Genomic DNA, 18,262 nt, shown 5'->3' on the forward strand with positions numbered 1-18,262 from the left:
CATGTAGTTAATTGTTGCTTTCAAGTTTCAAGTGTTATCTATTTGGATACCGTCTACCTGACAACTATGAAAAGAATGTATATGTTTTGAATGCATTCATTAAAATTTGTAGGAGCATTTATTGTGTTTTTCAATAAGTAATTGTCTAAGTATTAGGTACTATTTAAGTATTGAACGTAAAATGGTTATATGATTATTTAAAAAATTCGCATAAATGTTAGGCGATTAGGGATGTCCTCGAATACCAGAACATAATTCGTTTAAACATATTTATTAACAATAACAATATCGATATATTTAAAACCATTATCAACACTAAACTATAAACATTTCATCATACAAGAGCACATGTACCGCGGGAATAGAGAAATGTTTTATTTGTGAACGAGAGAAAAGAAATAAAACGAGAATGATGACGAAAGGCTCTCATTTAAAAATCGAACGGCGCATTCGTTTCAATCGCTACTTAGTGTTAGGTTACGTATGCACTATCGACTATTATAAAAATTATTAGTTACACATTTTAAAAACATAGGTAATAAGCAGATTTCAAGTATCTACTGAATTTTGGGCTTTTTAATCCATTTCGTAATTTTTATGCATTGCTAAAATTTAATAGTAATTAATATAGCTGGAATTTACGTTAAACAAATTAGTTAAAACACATTTAAAACGATGACTATTACAATTTAGTTCAGATTCGTAATTCTGGGCGCTAGTGCGTTATTAACCTAACGCTGACAGGGCTTTGTAAAAAACAAAGAGAGTATACGGCAGCGTGCAACAAGGGGCTTTGTTAGGGCCGGAATGCGTTCAATCCAAGGGCCGGCCCTCATCCCGACTGGCCCTTGTATATTAATAACCTATAATGACTCTTCATTTTGCTCGGTTGCTAACCTTACAAACACAGCGATGTTTGTTGTAGAAAGTTATTTAATGAGAAAATATGCCATATGGCATTGAGAGTAAAAAAATGTTAATTTAATATTAATAATTACTCCATAATAGTGTTTATTAAAGTTTTAGTATGTATTTTAATTTAAGTTCTAGCTTTAATGACACACTAGCTTTCGCCCGTAACTCCGTTCGCGTGGAATTGAAAAAATAAGCGTAATTGGCCTATGTGTTCTCTCTATGTTCTATATCTGTGTTTCTGTGCCTTTTATCCGTTTAAGCGGCAAAGTCCAACAAACATCCATAAATCCATTTGTGTCTTCGTATTTATTATATTAAGAAGTCAGTTCAAGTTATTATATCATTTAAAGTACGGCTTATTTCTAAAATAAGCCGTATTTTAAATATAAAGTAGAGTTGTGAACATCAATTAAGGGTAAGTACGTCATAAAACAATAAAAAAAATAAGTCAAACTCGTAATAATTTACCTGCAAGAGAACAAACGCTAAAAGAATGGCGTAAAAATACTCAGACAGCTTTTATCAACTATTTCAACTTGAAGACAATATTGAAGACGAAAACAAAGGAATTTTTAAAATTTCTCATTGTAAAGGTAATTATACGGGAGAAATTCCACGAATGAAGAGGATTTTTAAGAGAGGCCACGAAACTAGCGGGCATTTATTGCTCATATTACCATGAACGATAGCTAAATAAATTAAACATATTGAGGAATAGGAATACAGAAAGATACATGAAAGCAATCTCATGGTTTAAATTTTTTTTGACATTTTACACAATTCCACCACCTAGTGGTAACTATAATATATATTTTTAAATGCAATAAATGAAGGAACTCTGTCCTAAGTTTTCTGGCGTTCATCAATTAATGGTTATTTAAACAGTACCTTAGTGCAGATATGTATACTAAGGTGACCACTTCGCGACAGCAGTGAGGTACGAAATTCGGTACATCAAAGTAAGGAGGGCCCAACTTATAATATTAAATGGAAAATCGCTGGTTTCGTGGACTGAACCCTAGCGGCGCCTGACTCAACAGGTTTGTTATCGTGGATCTGAGAGTCAGATAAGGTGAAAAAAAGCCGCTAAACAAACAATGCTTTTAGGGATTTGTCGGTGGCTGTGCAGCGCTTTCGACTGCCGACTGCTTATTGTCTTTAGATAACAACGACGCCATCGCCTTAATTACGGTCTCGACGTTAGATAAAGACCAGTAAAGAATACTCAAATCTTTTACCCTTGATTTTAGTCTATGAGCAAAGAGATGGCATTTTAAAGTTTTTTTATGATTGATATTAGGCCAGTTTTGAAATAATCAAAAAAGAACTTACTTTTATACTACTACTAGCTGATGCCCACGACTCCGTCCGCGTGGTTTAAAAAAACAAAAGTAAGTAGCCTATGTGTTCTTCCATACTCTACATCTACGCCAAATTTCATCCGAATCCGTTCAGCCGTTTAGGCTACAAACTCTAACAAACATCCATCCATCTAAACTTTCGCATTTATAATATTAGTTAGATTTGGCCTTATCGTACTATATTTACTGTTGTGTACTGCGTTATTCAACGTTTGAGATTTGGCACAGTACTGTCATATTTTCCAGATTTTAACTATCGTAATAACTAATTTTATTTTATACCAAAAATGTAGAATAGAATATTTCATTGTATTCCAACTTTATACAATTTGTAGCGCCATCTGTTAAAAATTTACAAAATCAATGAGATATGTAAAATGACCTATATTAACAATTAAAAAGATGTAATTTATAGAATTATGTTTTATAATTACACTGTAAAGTTTCCTGCGCCCTCTGAAAGCAACGCTTTTTGCTAGTAGTTGATAAATGGTGAAAAAAATCTGTTCACCGCAATACAGATCTTTGCAGTAATTATATCAATGACAAATGTAAACAAATAAAATGTAGAAATGTGTTTTAGTTCATATATGATGCTCAAGTTCCTAAAACCATAGTTGTTTAGTTATTTCTTGCGTAACCTTATTCTGCTGTAGTGCTACTATTCGACCAAATCACGGAGTAACTCAAAAAGACAAATTTGTTCACCATGTTTCTGCTTTCGTAATTAGTCGTATAATGTCATTTCCATCCCTTACTAGTACATACTGTTGTCTCACTCACACACAGTATTTTCACGGGCACGCGTCGCCGACATTTTGTTCCCTCGTCGTCGACGTCACGCCAATCGTTCGCTACCCGTTTGACAAGATCGTCGCTACAAATGTTGTCTTGATTTTCAAAATGTCGGAACAATTATTGAATATTAAGTTTGTTGCTGAAGTAAAGAAATATCCTTGTTTATATAATTATTCACTTAAGGAATATTCTAAAAAGGATGTAACAGAAAAAGCATGGGAAACCGTAGGAAAAGTTGTTAATTTAACAGGTTAGTGTTGTTTTGTGTGTAACGGTTGGACAGATTTTAACGTGACTTTCACTGGTAGGCTGATGTATGCAGTATAAATGGACTGGAAATATATTCCACGATCGCGAGGCGGAACCGTCTTTTAGGCGAGGATTCCAGTTATGTGCGAGGGCCCTAATTCGTTTCAATTCTTAACGATAATGAAGTGTAAAAATTTGACAGATGACAGAAGTCACTTGATACTGGCGCCACCTATTGGAGCTTCTTGTTTTCCCTTCATTGTTTGCGCATATACTATTTATTGAATAATATGACTTGCAATTAAAGTTATGCAATACAGTCTAGGGCCTCTAAAAATTACAAATTCCATAGAAAATTATAAATATTGCGCTATCATTTTCAATTGATTGTTATCCGGTGTTGCCATGTATTTTTGATTCTGTACCAACGTCTCGAGCAAAATATAGTTAAAAAATATCGGAATAAAAAGGGTTTACATTTTTTTCTTCATTCAGCATTGCAGGCGAAAGAGAGATGGAAAAATCTCCGTTCAGTTTTCGTACGAAACTTAAAACCCCAACCTCATGGATCATCACAAAAGAAGAAATACTATTTATCAGATGCTATGAAGTTTATTTTACCATTTACTAAAGTAGCTGGAACTCCGTCTATTGCATTTGATTCAGATCAAAGCGATGAGGAAAAGGAAACACACAACCCATTGTCTTCTACATCGTCGCCTGAACGTAAAAGTCCACTGTCCGATTTAACTCGGCGTAGTTCATCTGATTCCTCTAACCACAACTACAGAAGTAAAAAGAGAAAAATAAGCGAAACTGATGAATTATTGAATGAATTTATGAAATCAAAAAACACCAAGGATAGCGAGGAGTCAATTAATAACGCAAATAAGATGTTTTTATTAAGTCTGCTTCCAGATTTAGATTGTATGACACCAACACAAATAAGAACTTTTAAACGACAAGTGATTGAATTAATAGATAACATATTGACAGTATCTGCAAACACATCTACTTGTGCTGTAATATTAAAATCGGAACATATATCAAATAATTCAAATGCATCCTAGCAGGTAACTAACATACAGGAGGTTATGCCATTAAAAATAAATGATTCCAGAAACTATAAACAATTTGGATCTTAAGCTTCGTTAAGAATCTGATGTCAAAGTTTTAATGGAATTTAAACACAAATAGATCACTCCTTGAATGGAAAATTCAGCTTTTGCTGTGTAAGAACGTGCGAACACCTAAAACTAAACTATCGCATAACTGTTTAGTCTCGTTTCGATTTCTATGACCTTATATGGAGGTAACACACGAGGCATACAAGATTTTAGCTGCGAAACAATCGACAATCGTACAACAGTTGTACCATAGCTTAGCTTAATGTGTGCGTTCGGTGTTATGCTTTTACTGTTAATGACAATTAATTATCTATCTATTAGACCGTCATTGGTAAGATGGAGCCACAAAACACTATGTCTTATAACCTGGCTGTTTTAAGGGCGGATCCAGCTTTAGCGCCACGCGCGGGATCACATAGTGGTGGTTCATGACAACCCCCCTGGATCCTTCCTTGGACTATTTGTAGATTAATGAATTTGGACTGGAATGACGTTTCAAATTGTGCATCGGTAATTTTTTGAAATTCGATTGTCGACGTGAATAGAGTCATAACACGAGCAAGTTGAATCCTGTTGAAACATGTACGCTCGTCTTATCTGGCAACGGGCACTGTAATAATTATTTTGTTGTTAATTAGAATAAAAATGTTAACTTTTGTACTTGTGTATTTTTGGTAAACCTGATAACTGAATAATACTATTATAATAATTGAACTTGGAGCAATATAATTGGGCCTACGAATTAAAATTATGTAAACTATTTTTGAAGCTTTTACACATTCGTGTATGGCTAGTGTAGTAAATGGTTACATAAGGAAAGTAAAACTTTAGGGTTAAAAAAATACAATTGACTATAGACCATCAAATCTTTAAAATAGTTCTTATTATTATCTTAAAAAGTATAATTTTTATTAGGCATAGATTTTACTTACAATATTGTTAATAACATTTTTGTAATTTATGTTAAATTGTCATGACCATCAGTGACTCGTTTCGGTTTACGATTGGGTCTCGGTTTTGGAGTTGTTGTTGTGGTGGTGGTGATGGTTGTTGTGGTTGTTGTTGTCGTAGTTGTTGTGGTAGGTGTAGTCGTCGTTGGAGTGGTTGTCGTAGGCGTTGTAGTCGTCGGCGTCGTAGTTGTTGTTGGCGTTGTTGTCGTTGTTGTTGGCGTTGTAGTTGTTGGTGTGGTCGTTGTTGGCGTAGTAGTTGTAGGCGTGGTCGTTGTTGGCGTAGTAGTTGTTGGCGTGGTAGTTGTTGGCGTAGTAGTTGTTGGCGTGGTAGTTGTTGTCGTCGGCATAGTTGTAGTTGTTAATTCTGGAGTTGTTGTCGGAGCATGAGTGGGGGGTGGTGCGGTCGTAGTAGTTGTGGTAGTTGTTGGTGGGAGTGAAGTTGTCATCGCTTCTGTTGTAGTAGGTTCAGGCGTTGTTGTTGTTGTTGGAGTTGGAGTTGTGGTAGTTGTGGTAGTTGTAGTAGTAGTTGTTAGTTTACGAGTGATGGTTTTCCGTAATTGTACAATTGCCTTTGTGGTCTCTGTCCCTCCCAATATTGCCTTGATGACGCTTGCCGGTATCCAGTGTCCAGGCATCATGGCCTCCACGGGGTTCGCGATAAACACCAGTGGGTCCTCTCGAGAGGATGACATTGAAATATGGGACGTAAGTCCGCATGTTAAGACTGTTATTGCTCTGATGATTACATTAGGCAACACTGTAACAAAGGGAAAAGTTTTATTGTAAACTTTAATGAGAATCATTTTAAAATTACATTTCGATTATTGTTCCACTCACTTTGTTTGCTTTATTTTTTAATAAAGTATAAAATTTTATCTTTCTCATGTTTCTATTTCACTGTAGTATTCACTTGCATTACGTATTATTCTATATCTTTTACTTTAAAATGCTTAGTTTTTAACTAAATCTATTATTGTAGGAAATTGACCGTGGTTTTTAAATTAAGATGAAACGTCTAGATGGAAAGTCAAATTTTAATTAAAATTGTTTATAGTTACTGTAAAATTGGCTCCATCGTTTTTAATTACTTTACCTTGTTGACTATGTTATAATCATAGCAGATGATATTAAACTTTTGTGTCCAATAATTGGTTTCTTTAAACATAAGATCGAATAAAAGCTATATTTTGGGCATCGATTTTCGATAAGGACCAAAGATTCAGGAGTAAGGACACTTTGAATAGATTATTTACGAGATTGTTATCGCTGTCCCATCGTTCAAAACATAATTGATATAATATTAGTAGTTATATAAATTTTGACAATGCTCTGAATTCTTTTAATGTACAAGTATGGAGGGAATTGTAATAGGTAAAATGGTATCAGAATTTAGCAAATAAAGCAATAATAAATAACAAATATCTTTATTTTTAACCATGCATAATATTAACGATATCTAAGATAGATTTTCGTGATCATCTCTAGGTTTTTTGCGAACAGGCTTCTTACGCTCTGTCGGTGGTTCAGTTGGAGCTTCTGTAGGTGCCTCGGTAGGCGCTTCGGTAGGTGCTTCGGTAGGCGCTTCAGTAGGTACTTCGGTAGGCGCTTCGGTAGGTGCTTCTGTTTGCGCTTCAGTTGGCGCTTCTGTTGGCGCTTCAGTTGGTGCTTCAGTTGGTGCTTCAGTTGGCGCTTCAGTCGGCACTTCTGTAGGTGCTTCAGTCTGCGCGTCTGTAGTTACTTCAGTGGGTGCTTCAGAAGGAGGATCTGTAGGTGCCTCAGTCGGTGCTGCGGTGATCTCACTAGTTACTTCTGCCTTTGTAACTACTTCGATCTTTTTAGTCGGGCGAGGTGTGTCTGTTACATAATCTGACAGCTTATCCTTTTGAGTTACCATCTTTGTTGTCCCTTCTAACATAACTTTGAGTATGCTTAAAGGAATCCAATGTCCCGGCATATTGGCCTCTACTGGATTGGCAATGAACATTAGAGGGTCATTATCTGGATGGTATGCGTTAACCTTAGTATTAACAGTGGAAATAATTAACAGGAATACTCTGAATTGAGTATTTGAATTCACTGGAAAATAATAATCATTTAAATAAAACTTTAGTGTTCATATTTAAAAAAAATGTTGCAGATTTGTCTCTTACTTTTATCCTTTCATGTAAACGTTTTAAAGTCGCAATGACAGCGTTTTGTCGTCTTCATTTTGCAACGCGTGTCTCAATGGGGAAGCGGAAAAACGTTCTGCTTACTGATATCGGTTAAATAAATCTACCAATGAAATTAACCGTGGCTTTCTACACATGAATAATGTATGCAACTCATTAATAATACTAACATAATTCATTACCTTTCGCTTGGACACTGTTTTAATTGATTTTAAAATCAAATTGTTGTGAATACAAGTGGCAGTAAGTAATGAAAGTCATATTTTTAACTAACTTATGTAATATGTAACATGTCAAAAGATAAATAATAAAAAGTGCCTGGTGACGACTAGGATATCTATAGAAAAAATCACATTACGTCAAATAGAAACCTATAACCTAAAACTAGTTTAGAGGTATTACTGTCAATAATATCGTCACTTATTAATTAAAACACAAACAAAATATAAATACATTTAATGCGATGGGGTAAATAACAACAACAAAGAATCAGTCTTTTTTTTGGTCACCGTAGTGCACTGTAGCTTCACTTGTTTTAGAGTTGCTCAGTCACTCGGTTGGTGACAGTCTGAGTCATTCACTCAGATTTGTGAGTTAGATTGCCAGTCGCCCAGACTAATGGGTGACCGATCGTTCTATCATTCAATCACTGAGTGTGGTAAGGTGATCTTCAGATGTGGGGAAAGCGTCTAAATCTACATATAATTGTTTCTGGCCAGTTAGTTTGTCTACAATGACGGCGAATGTCGGACGGTCGGTGGGTATGTCCGCCCAGCAGTCGGTCATCAGCTCGTATAACCGTGAGGAGGCGCGCGCAGGCCGAGGTAATCGACCACCTCCTGTTAGATATGTTGGTACTTGATGATTGCTCAGCTCCGCGTATGGGAAACCTCCTGGAATAACCAAAAGAAATTTAAGTCTTGTTGATTATCTACTACTTTCCACTATCTTGATATCTTAGGTGTCTATGGTGAAGTGTATTGAATAAATGTTTGCTTTTCATGTTTCTTGTCATTCAATTTAAATATTGTTTGTTTCCATACATGTACTATCATATTTATATTTGTTATAACGGTACCTAATCTTAGCCTAATTTAATGTAACTTTATGTACAGTCGCGGACATCCGCTATGTACCACTTCAGGAAAAAAATCCTTGTACATTGCAACGAGACAAACTCCGCTTCTACAAATAACTAACTAGATAGCAGTGAGTGCAAACGTAGTGATCATAATTCAAAGAAACTAGCCGACTTTTCTTCATACAGACACAATTATAAGCTGCGCTGTATTCGTTCGTCTGTGCTGCGTCTCGTTTGGAAATGTTCAAACGATTGTAGCTTTTGAGGTGGAACACCGCCAGTTTTTCTGATTGTACATTTTGATAAATAACTATTTAATGTTCATCAATTAAGACGAAGTGATTAAAACATCTGAATGAATGTCATTCATAATCGTTCAGAATATTAGGATTATTTACTAACTTATTACATTGTATTTACAATTTAAACATAGTTAACTCGTTATCACTTTATAGGTAAACAATCAGTTAGACAAATTCACTAATTAGTAAATTAAATATAGTTAAAACAAATAACGATCGATTTTATGAGCGGCAGATCTCCGAACACTAGACCACACAGAAAAAGACAATAATGTATATCTAAAGTAAAAAAATTAGTCGAGGATTTGACTTCCAATTGCCCTAGTCATTATATTGGCCGCATCGAATATAATTAATATTTTAACTACATATCCTTACCTAACGTGGCGATCTCCCACAGTAACACAGCAAATGCCCAGACGTCACTCGCGCTGCAGTAATGTGCGTGGAAGATGGCCTCTGGGGCTAGCCAGCGGAGCGGCACGGGCCGAGCTCTCGTGTGCACGTATACCCCGGACCGTGATAGTCCAAAGTCAGCTACTTTGAGCGTACCCGCGCTGTCCACTAGAATGTTCCGAGCTGCGAGATCTCTGAAATAATGCAAATAAAACCATATCATTGTCAGTTTTCAACGCAAGATGGCGTTTTGTTATTGTAACATTATATATGTAACATTTCGATATTTTGTCGGTTAATTTGTAAGAGGTCTTATCACTGATCTGTAATGGGTAAGTCTTTGCTTTGAAATAACAGCGTTTATTTAGTTCAGACTTAAATGCGGCTTGATGATAATTAACTGTCATTAATAATGGGTATTATACATACTTCATAGTTTGCTAATATGGTGTTACTAGCTTTCGCCCGCAACTCCGTTCGCGTGACTATACTCTACATCTATGCCAAATTTCATCGAGATCCGTTTAGCCGTTTAGGCTACAAACTCTAACATCCACCCATCCATCCATCTAAACTTTCGCTTTTTATAATATTAGTAAGATTTAAAATCTGTCTTAATATAATCAAAGTTAATTATAATGTAACAGGAAATGTCTTGTTTAAATATATTAATTCGATTACGAACATCTCAGATACGTATCCGAAAACATAATAACATTTACTATAGTAAGAATATTGCAGTTTGAAAACCTTTTTGCGGATTTTCTTTGCGGGTTAGGGCAAGTCCGCCTTGACAACCGTTGCTATGCGACGTGAGTGACGTCAATAACCTTTTTCCACTTAAAAGTTTAATATTGTTTCGTCCCTTGACAAGATACCTACTGCTTTTGACTTTATTTTTTATTTACATAGGTTACTAAAGTTGTAAGAGTGATTGTGTGAAAATGAAGAATTGCTCAAAATTTTCTGCAGGCGTATTTTTATTTTCTTCTACCTATTAATCATTTGATTTTTTTTTTAATAAACTATCTAGGTCGGTCTGTTATTAATTAAAAAGTTTTCTACTAGTTGTATAATTTACACCTATTTAAACCGCACTTATTCATTTTAATTTTAAATTTTACTACACAATTTATAGGTTAGGTAATAAAAAAGCTCTACATTTACGTAATAATTTAATACAGGGTAAATCTAATAAAAAAATCAAAAGACGAGTGATTTTTATAGATTGCTACAAAATCTTTTTGAATGAAACTGATCTCAGTCAGATTTACCCTCGTTAGAGGGATATTTTCAATAGATTAAAGCAAATCCTGAGTCTCATGACCTCGTCAGCCATCGATACGCGGCGCGTGTAAGCTTATTGTATCCAAACATCGAGGATATTATGTAAATTTTGTATTTTGTTTGTATTACATTTGATGCTATGAGGATAATTCATGAAAAGGGACCGTGAGACGTACATAAATTATTAACACTAACGCAAAGTCAATTTTATATTATAATAACGCGCAAATAGTTTTCTATTTAATATTTCATTAGTATTATATTGTTTTGCATTATCTAGTTTTAAAAGTGTAGCAAAATCGCAATCGCAATAGCAAATTATTTCGTTAATGAGGAAAAAAAGAAAAAAAATTCTTTACCGCCTACCTTATTCGATCTGTGACATTTGACAAGAAGTAAATTAAACATGAATATAATAAAACATGTGTATAATTTTGTTAGCTTCAAAGAGCGTGAAGCCTGAATAAAATTGTAGGAGATCGAATTACAAACATCTTGTATCATCTATAGTATAATCAGAGGGTTTGCGAGGACATGCTTGTTACCGAATTAAATCTCACCGGGGCTCGGCCGGGGGTTGCTAAGGGACTAAAGGGCGGGGGATGCCTGGGAGGTGCCCCCTCAACGGGGGTTCGTGGAATATTTCACAAAATTCCCGGTACCTCGACCTCGAGAGGCCCTCGAGGCTAAAGTTTGCTCAATAAGAAAAATATGCCGCAATCGGCTTGTATTTACACGATCTTGTTTGAGTTTGTTTGTTGTTTTATTCCCATTATAACTAACGCTTTTAACGGTAAGAACGTTAAGTAGTTATATTACAAATCTTTTCAATAATAGCGCTTTGTTTTAAGAGCAAACTCTAGTTAAACTGTGCCTTGACATTAAAGTTAAGATAAGCAAATTAAGATTACCTAAATTAGTATCTAATGAAGAACGTTGGCTGTTTTGTTATCCCACTCACTCTCTTAATAAAATCTGAGATAACAATACGGTATTTTAAATCATTTTTGTACTAGAAACATACTAGAATTAGTCAACAATCGTATAGAAAGTACACTTACCGATGCGTGATCCCCCTCTCTTCCAGATGTCTCATACCCAGCGCCACCTGTAACGCGTATTCCCGCATGGTGCCACTGTCCAAGTGTAAAGCAGGTTCAGCCACATAATGGTCCTTTACTCTGGGGTTCACATCAGCTCTGTATAATTTGTCATCGTACAACGCCGGGTCCGAGTCGCTGAGGTTTGTGTACTCTGCTATAATAGATAACAGAGAAAGTGATCAATGGATAACCTAAAAGTGTCTTTATTAAAAAAAAACAACCAAACTTTTAAAAAGTTACGAAATCAAGTTGAATATTTACTTAACTTCATTAATTAGAATGCGAAACAATGAATGATTTCTCTCGTTAAAAGTTACGGATGTACTAAAATGTAATATTTTTCATCTTGCTGAAATATTTTGAGAATTAAAAAGAAACGTACTTAAATATATTTTATACATCATGTCTATTGTTAAAATCCCTAGCAAAATACGTATAGCAAAAACTTTTCAATGAAATATTGCGATAATTAAATTACAGGAGGTTTTGATTTATAAACAATAACTAACATTCTTCTTCACAATGTCTGTCAACATCGGCATTCCTCTTGGAGCGTTGTATATCCAACTTCCTTCTACCTCTGGCCGCACGCAGAAGAGATAGTAGGTCCCCTCTCGGCGCGTGTTCTAGTAACGCTATCAGCGGCGCCTTAGTAGTGCAACAGCCGACCAATCTGATTACATTCCGGTGGCAACCAACGTGTTTTAACATCACTATCTCTCTGAGGAAATCTTGCATTTCTTCCTCATTTGCGTTATCTGTCGAAGTAAATGTGTTATAAAAAAAAAATTCTTTAAAATGTCTGTATCGTAACACTAAACCAACTACCATACCGTTTGAGTACCTTAGTATGGTATAGTTTTAGTAAAAGAAATTAAGACTGAGTCGTGACCACCGAAGACCAGGCTAGTTTTCATTTAGTTCCGAGCACAGTTAGTTTAGGAATTGTACGTGTCAGAATAACAAAAATCTATTCTATTAGAAGCTCGTCAAAATTACTTGCGTAGTTCGAACTTGGCGTCATTTCCTTTAGTAACAACCCTGTAAGGTCTAATTTTTTAATATCTGTAAGTACCTGAGAGCATTTTAGCGGCGACCGTAGTGGTCTCTCCGCCGGGCATGTCGAGCTCCGCGAGATGCACGTGTCCGAACGCGCCGCTGCCTATGAGCGCGCCTAGGTGGACACGTGTCCGCGCCACCTCCCATTTGTCTGTGCCTTCTCCTGTTGTCTAGAAATAACAGTTACTGCATGGATTGAATGATTAGTGTAAACTGGATCCGTATTCTGTACGCACCTAAGATTATATTAAGATTCTCCAAATTCATGGATTTGCAGAAAATTTGTAATAAAATTCATATAAGAAATAAACGTATAGGCAATTTGGGGCATAATACGGGCTTCAAATTGAATTGTAATTATGCGGTTCGTTAGATAGGCGTTCTACCTTCTTCAAATTAATTTCTTCTTTTTTATTTATTCCTAATTTAAAATACTTAAATGTAAATTCTAACCTCAAAATGTTTGTGGACATAGAGTGGGCTGTTTTCCATTTGTCCTCTTGACTGAACCTCGTTTGTTCTGGAGACAAAGTAAATGATATATTTTATTAATAATGTTTTAAGATTGCATATATTGTGTACATTTGTACACAATCTTAGTTAGATTTTTCTATACTAATATTATAAAGAGAAAAGATTTGTATCTTTTATTATTTTTTAATTTCACGGGAACAAAGTCGCGAGCAGCAGCCAGTTTACAATAAATTTTATCAACACAACTGCTAACAAACCCAATTCAATTTCACCTTTTTGTCATAAAGATACATTTTATCTCTTGTAAATTATTGAAATATCCTTATGTAAACGACACAAGCTTTCATTTAATATTCAAATTATAATATAAAGTAGTTTCCTTACATTAAGCAATATTCCTAATATGTCATCTCTATGGAAATATGTTTCATTTCCGATCACAAGTTCAATGAATATATAATAAAAATAAAATTAATCAAATCCCAAACTCGACACCGATTTGAGATATTCTGCAAATTCCGAACGTAATTTGGAAATGAAAGTATAACAAGTTCTACTAATGTTTATTAGACGAAGGTTCAGTGGCAGAGATCCACTTGTATCGAGTTTCAAATATAAGCAATATGTATTTGATCCGTCTATATAAATAGATCATTTAGTTGTTATAATGTCTTTTTTAAATGTCTAAAAACTAAAGCCCCGACAACTATGTGCTGCACGAATTAAAACAAAACACTAAAGTGTATGCAACCAGACACACAGATAACTCAAAAACCGATTTGAAAGTTGTTCATTAAAATATTTTATTTTTTATTTTCTTTAGGTTCAATAGTTTTTATTTTTCTGTATATCATATATTAAGAGTTAAATCTATGTATAAAAAAATGTCAGAGAATAAAGGCTTATCTTATCTTAGTCATTAAAATGTTCCACATGTCAAAAAAATCCCCTTAAAGAAAAAAAAAAGATTATCTACTAAGCAAAGCTATCTGCCAGCGACGCCCATGAGCACTTTATTTTTTTTACAGTTATTAAAAAATTTAGCAGAACCTTCTAAGCTTATAAGCTCTAGGTTTGTGCTAGGAAATATCTAACTAAAAATTAATGTCGGAATTCTAACCTACGACTCGCATATTACCTTTACCCATTAAGTTATTGGCAGTTTAGAAAATTGCATTTAAGAAAAAGTACAGTACGTAAATTTTTCATTCAATTTTGTATACGAAAATGTCTATTCTGTGCAGATTCAGGAAATGTTAACTGACGTAATAATGAGTAGGGAAATAAAACAATGATTATCTTCGTTTAGCCGTCTAATTAACTGGGAAGTTGTTATTTAAGTCGTTAGAATCTTCCATATTATTACATTGTTTTAGATTGTTTATTCACAGTAATTAAAAATGCGATTGTTCATATTTAAATGACGTAATAGTAGAAATATTGACACAACTGTGCTGTGGTAATAGTAGGGCGACCGCCCAGGGCGCCCAGGTCTGCAAATCACTCTTACTTAACACTTATAACCTAAACATAACCTAAACATGGTATAAAAGAGGACTTCGTAGTACTAAAACCAGGATTGAATACAATATTGCCGTCTTTGTCTATTTGTTTAAAAAAAAACAAGGATGACAACCCGTTTGTTGAACAGATTTGCAGTCGAAATACAATGTTATGTTAAACGCACGTGTTAAGACGTTACTACGTCACATGTCAAGGGTCAAAACTAGCACTGCTAGTGATGTAACGTTTACGCAAACCGTACCATACTGCTACAAGCACAGACCGATTATATTTTCAATGTTAAGATAATTATCAAGTAAAATTAAACTGTAATCCAACGTGTTAGGGTTCAATATAACTTGTGGGTATGTAGATTTAGGAAAGTTGAAAATCAGATGTCGATTATTGGTTAACGTCAACTATTGTTAGAACGCATTAGTTTTGGCCTTATTCCTAATAACTGTGGCATCTTATATCAATGAAGAAATACTGTTGTATGTTAGGAAATAAAACTTGCGATACATTTTCGAAAAAGCAGCTGTTTCGCAAACTAAAAGGGATACAGTTAAAATACTAATTATAATATTAATGTTTTATTTAAGCTATTAAGAAATTAGATTTACTTTTGTTTATTTTTAACAAATTACATAAACGACTGCATTTTAATTTTACGAATACCTGTCTAGCAAAACGTTGTATTTTCTTTCCATTATTTAGGAAAATTAAAATACTAAATAAGTCATGTTCCTCCTTATCCTACTCCCGTAGTGGCGCAGGAGGTTTTTGTCCTCCACATAACTATCATACGTCATCTGTCTTCACTCCCTTTTTGATCATATCATCTTTCACGCAATCCATCTCTCTCTAATAAAATACTATATAAATATAGTGGTAACAATAAGAATATGTTTTATAAAGTTTGCATTTCAACGCCTACAGTATAATTATGACATATTACACCCACGCTTCTGGGATCGTTAACTACACTAAAGGTATCAGATTCGAATCTGCAACGTCTCTCAGCCGGTCATTAATCATTCCTTGAATACAATTCTATCCAAACTTTATTACTATTCGCATTCACGCATCGCACAACACTATTTTAAGTCATTGGTTATCTCAATAAAGATAAGTGTATTTCTCCACTAATAGATGGCGTTACTAGTCTTTTACAAAATAGGAAAAAAATGAAACTAAGTAAATTTTGTATTACTTGTAAAATAGAAAATAACATAAAAGAGTCAACATTTTTTACTTTTCAATATAAGGTTAAAAAAATCATCAGCTTCCTGTCTTAGTGGGTTGGTAGCTAATTCCGAGCTCTCATAAAGTTTGAATTGTATTATACTTCCAGTTGAACGTGCCATGTTACCCTAAATATGAGATTATTTCCGATGTATTGCGTATTACCGTAGAAAGGTAATAATGGTGATAAATTATGCTACAAGTTATTTTTGTTATTTACCGTCTGATGTATTCATTTTTGATTTAAAACTAGTCTTGTAAATTTAAAAACTGACCATATAAACAATCGATTGGTGACGAACAGTGACATGAAATGTCACCGTACAAATGTAATGTTAAGTAATGGGGATGTTTCCTAATTTTTGGAATAGCCTTTATTTTGTAGATAAACCATGTATGAACACGAAAAAAAAATAGTATAAAATATAATACTCATTATTTCAATAAAAAAACACGTAAAGAAAAACAACTCTTTCATTTCCCCCCAAAACGTCCCATGACGTCACTTCTTTGCATACGAACATTTTAAGTAATAATTAAGTACAATAGACATTTGGGTTTATAAAACACTAGCTGTTCCCGTGCGGCTTCAACCGCATAAAGTTGTGAAAATTTTATTTTATTGTTTATCAATAGCAAATGTCAAAATGACATGACATGTCTTGGTTCCTTGATGTTGGTAGCAACTTATGGTCTATTTCCCACATTAGGGTTTTTATCCAAAATATTTACCCCCTAAGTTTAATGGCCTGATAATTTATAGCCTAAAGCGTGACGTAAGTGTAGGGCTTTTAATTAAAGAAAGAATTATTCAGAAATATGCTGTAATTGCTGACATCTTAGGCAACAAAGAAGTGTGTGTTTACGCTTTATTATAATAGTATAGATATAAATTACAAGATAAAAACTATGAAGACTTATGAAATTACATTTGTTGTATAACGATGACCAACATGATAACTTAATTAAGTTGCTTAACGTTATAAATGAATGAGTGACTTAACCTCTCACTTCAGATGACTTGGGTGATAAAAGGTGGAAGATTGCTGTTACTTGATTTTATTTTTATAACATAAGGTGGCAAACGAGCAAGCGACCACCTGAAGCCGCCAAAATGGCGAAGCGACCGCTGCCCATAGACATCCGCAATTGCAGATGCGTTGCCTACCCTTATACGACGCAGGAGGAGACGCACATAAAGAGGATATTTTCCCTTCCTACGCATCTCCTCCACTGTCAAATCCACTACCTCTTCCCAACCCCTCTTTATAAGAGAATGGTGGTAAAGAGAAAGGGAGTTAAATTAGGCCTGAATGATTGAGATATTTGTCAAGTTTCGAAAATGTAATATTTTTTGATGCTATACTATGTTGATCGAAAGGTTACAACATAATCGCATACTTACACTTAGAGCGGGCGCACACATCTGACTAAACTATCGCACAACAGTTGTGCGATTGTCGATTGTTTCGCAGCCAATTCAATTGTTTATTTGCACAACTAGTTGATTAGTGTGTGCACCTCCATATAAGGTCATAGTAATCAAAGCTAGACTAAACAGTTGGGCGTTAGTCAAAGGTGTCCGTGGGCTCTAAGAGAAATTTAACGGTAACGTAAGCAGCACCTTAGTGTATGTTCTATTTCTAATTTATTTCGTGGATTCCAATCCCGTCATTCGACTGTATTTACATTGACAACACATCTATACTATTTATATCTATACTATTATAATAAAGCGTAAACACACACTTCTTTGTTGCCTAAGATGTCAGCTATTACAGCATATTTTTGAATAACTCTTTTCTTAATAAAAAGCCCTACATTTACGTCACGCTTTAGGCTATATATTTTCATGGCAATAAACTTAGGGGTAAATATTTTGAATAAAATCCCTAATGTGGGAAAGAGACCATAAGTTGCTGCCAACATTAAGGAAACAAGATTGCCAAGGTTTGTCATGTCATGTCAGTTTGACATTTGCTATTGATAATTTGACAAATGTAAACAATGGAATAAAATTTTCATAATTTCATGCGGAAGAAGCCGCACGCGAACAGCTAGTTTTAAATAAAATATATATATACTAATATTTTAATGCGATAACAACGAATAAAGTATAAAGTTATGGTATTTATTGTACGATTGTAAATACAATTATCATATATTTTTGACCGACTTCCCAAAAGAAGGAGGTATTCAATTCGACGGTATATTTTTTTTTTTTTTTTTTAATTTTTTTTT

At 34.4% G+C, this 18,262-nt stretch overlaps 3 protein-coding genes across 4 annotated transcripts in view; 1 reads left to right on the plus strand and 2 right to left on the minus strand.

Moving 5' to 3' along the window:
* The first annotated feature begins 3,139 nt into the window (after nucleotides 1-3,139).
* LOC106107556 lies at nucleotides 3,140-5,110 on the plus strand. Its single transcript, XM_013288432.1, has 2 exons — nucleotides 3,140-3,324; nucleotides 3,819-5,110. Exons 1-2 carry the CDS (start codon nucleotides 3,180-3,182, stop codon nucleotides 4,391-4,393), a joined length of 720 nt encoding a protein of 239 aa, XP_013143886.1. The 5' UTR covers nucleotides 3,140-3,179; the 3' UTR covers nucleotides 4,394-5,110.
* A 1,746-nt stretch (nucleotides 5,111-6,856) lies between these two features.
* LOC106107526 (endoglucanase-like) lies at nucleotides 6,857-7,753 on the minus strand. Its single transcript, XM_013288401.1, has one exon. It carries the CDS (start codon nucleotides 7,382-7,384, stop codon nucleotides 6,857-6,859), a length of 528 nt encoding a protein of 175 aa, XP_013143855.1. The 5' UTR covers nucleotides 7,385-7,753.
* Nucleotides 7,754-8,012: 259 nt separating this feature from the next.
* The window catches only part of LOC106107679 (fibroblast growth factor receptor 3-like), a 69,547-nt gene continuing 59,297 nt past the window's right edge, over nucleotides 8,013-18,262 (minus strand). For both annotated transcript variants that reach the window (XM_013288649.1, XM_013288650.1), the window contains 6 exons: nucleotides 13,253-13,319; nucleotides 12,816-12,969; nucleotides 12,250-12,498; nucleotides 11,699-11,894; nucleotides 9,333-9,544; nucleotides 8,013-8,464 (listed from right to left, as the gene is read on the minus strand). In XM_013288649.1, coding sequence (XP_013144103.1) covers nucleotides 8,214-8,464; nucleotides 9,333-9,544; nucleotides 11,699-11,894; nucleotides 12,250-12,498; nucleotides 12,816-12,969; nucleotides 13,253-13,319 — 1,129 coding nt within the window. In that variant the 3' untranslated portion in view covers nucleotides 8,013-8,213. The remainder of the gene's footprint in view (nucleotides 8,465-9,332; nucleotides 9,545-11,698; nucleotides 11,895-12,249; nucleotides 12,499-12,815; nucleotides 12,970-13,252; nucleotides 13,320-18,262) is intronic.

This window comes from Papilio polytes, unplaced genomic scaffold (assembly GCF_000836215.1).
Source record: "Papilio polytes unplaced genomic scaffold, Ppol_1.0 DF821956.1, whole genome shotgun sequence".
Lineage (NCBI taxonomy): Eukaryota > Metazoa > Arthropoda > Insecta > Lepidoptera > Papilionidae > Papilio > Papilio polytes.

Bases quoted from the DNA above. Each gene is read 5' to 3' on its own strand.
- LOC106107556 (XM_013288432.1), top strand. From the start codon at position 3,180: ATGTCGGAACAATTATTGAATATTAAGTTTGTTGCTGAAGTAAAGAAA. The intron at 3,325-3,818 runs GTTAGTGTTGTT...TTCTTCATTCAG, and splicing joins AAAAGTTGTTAATTTAACAG to CATTGCAGGCGAAAGAGAGA.
- LOC106107526 (XM_013288401.1), bottom strand. From the start codon at position 7,384: ATGTTCATTGCCAATCCAGTAGAGGCCAATATGCCGGGACATTGGATT.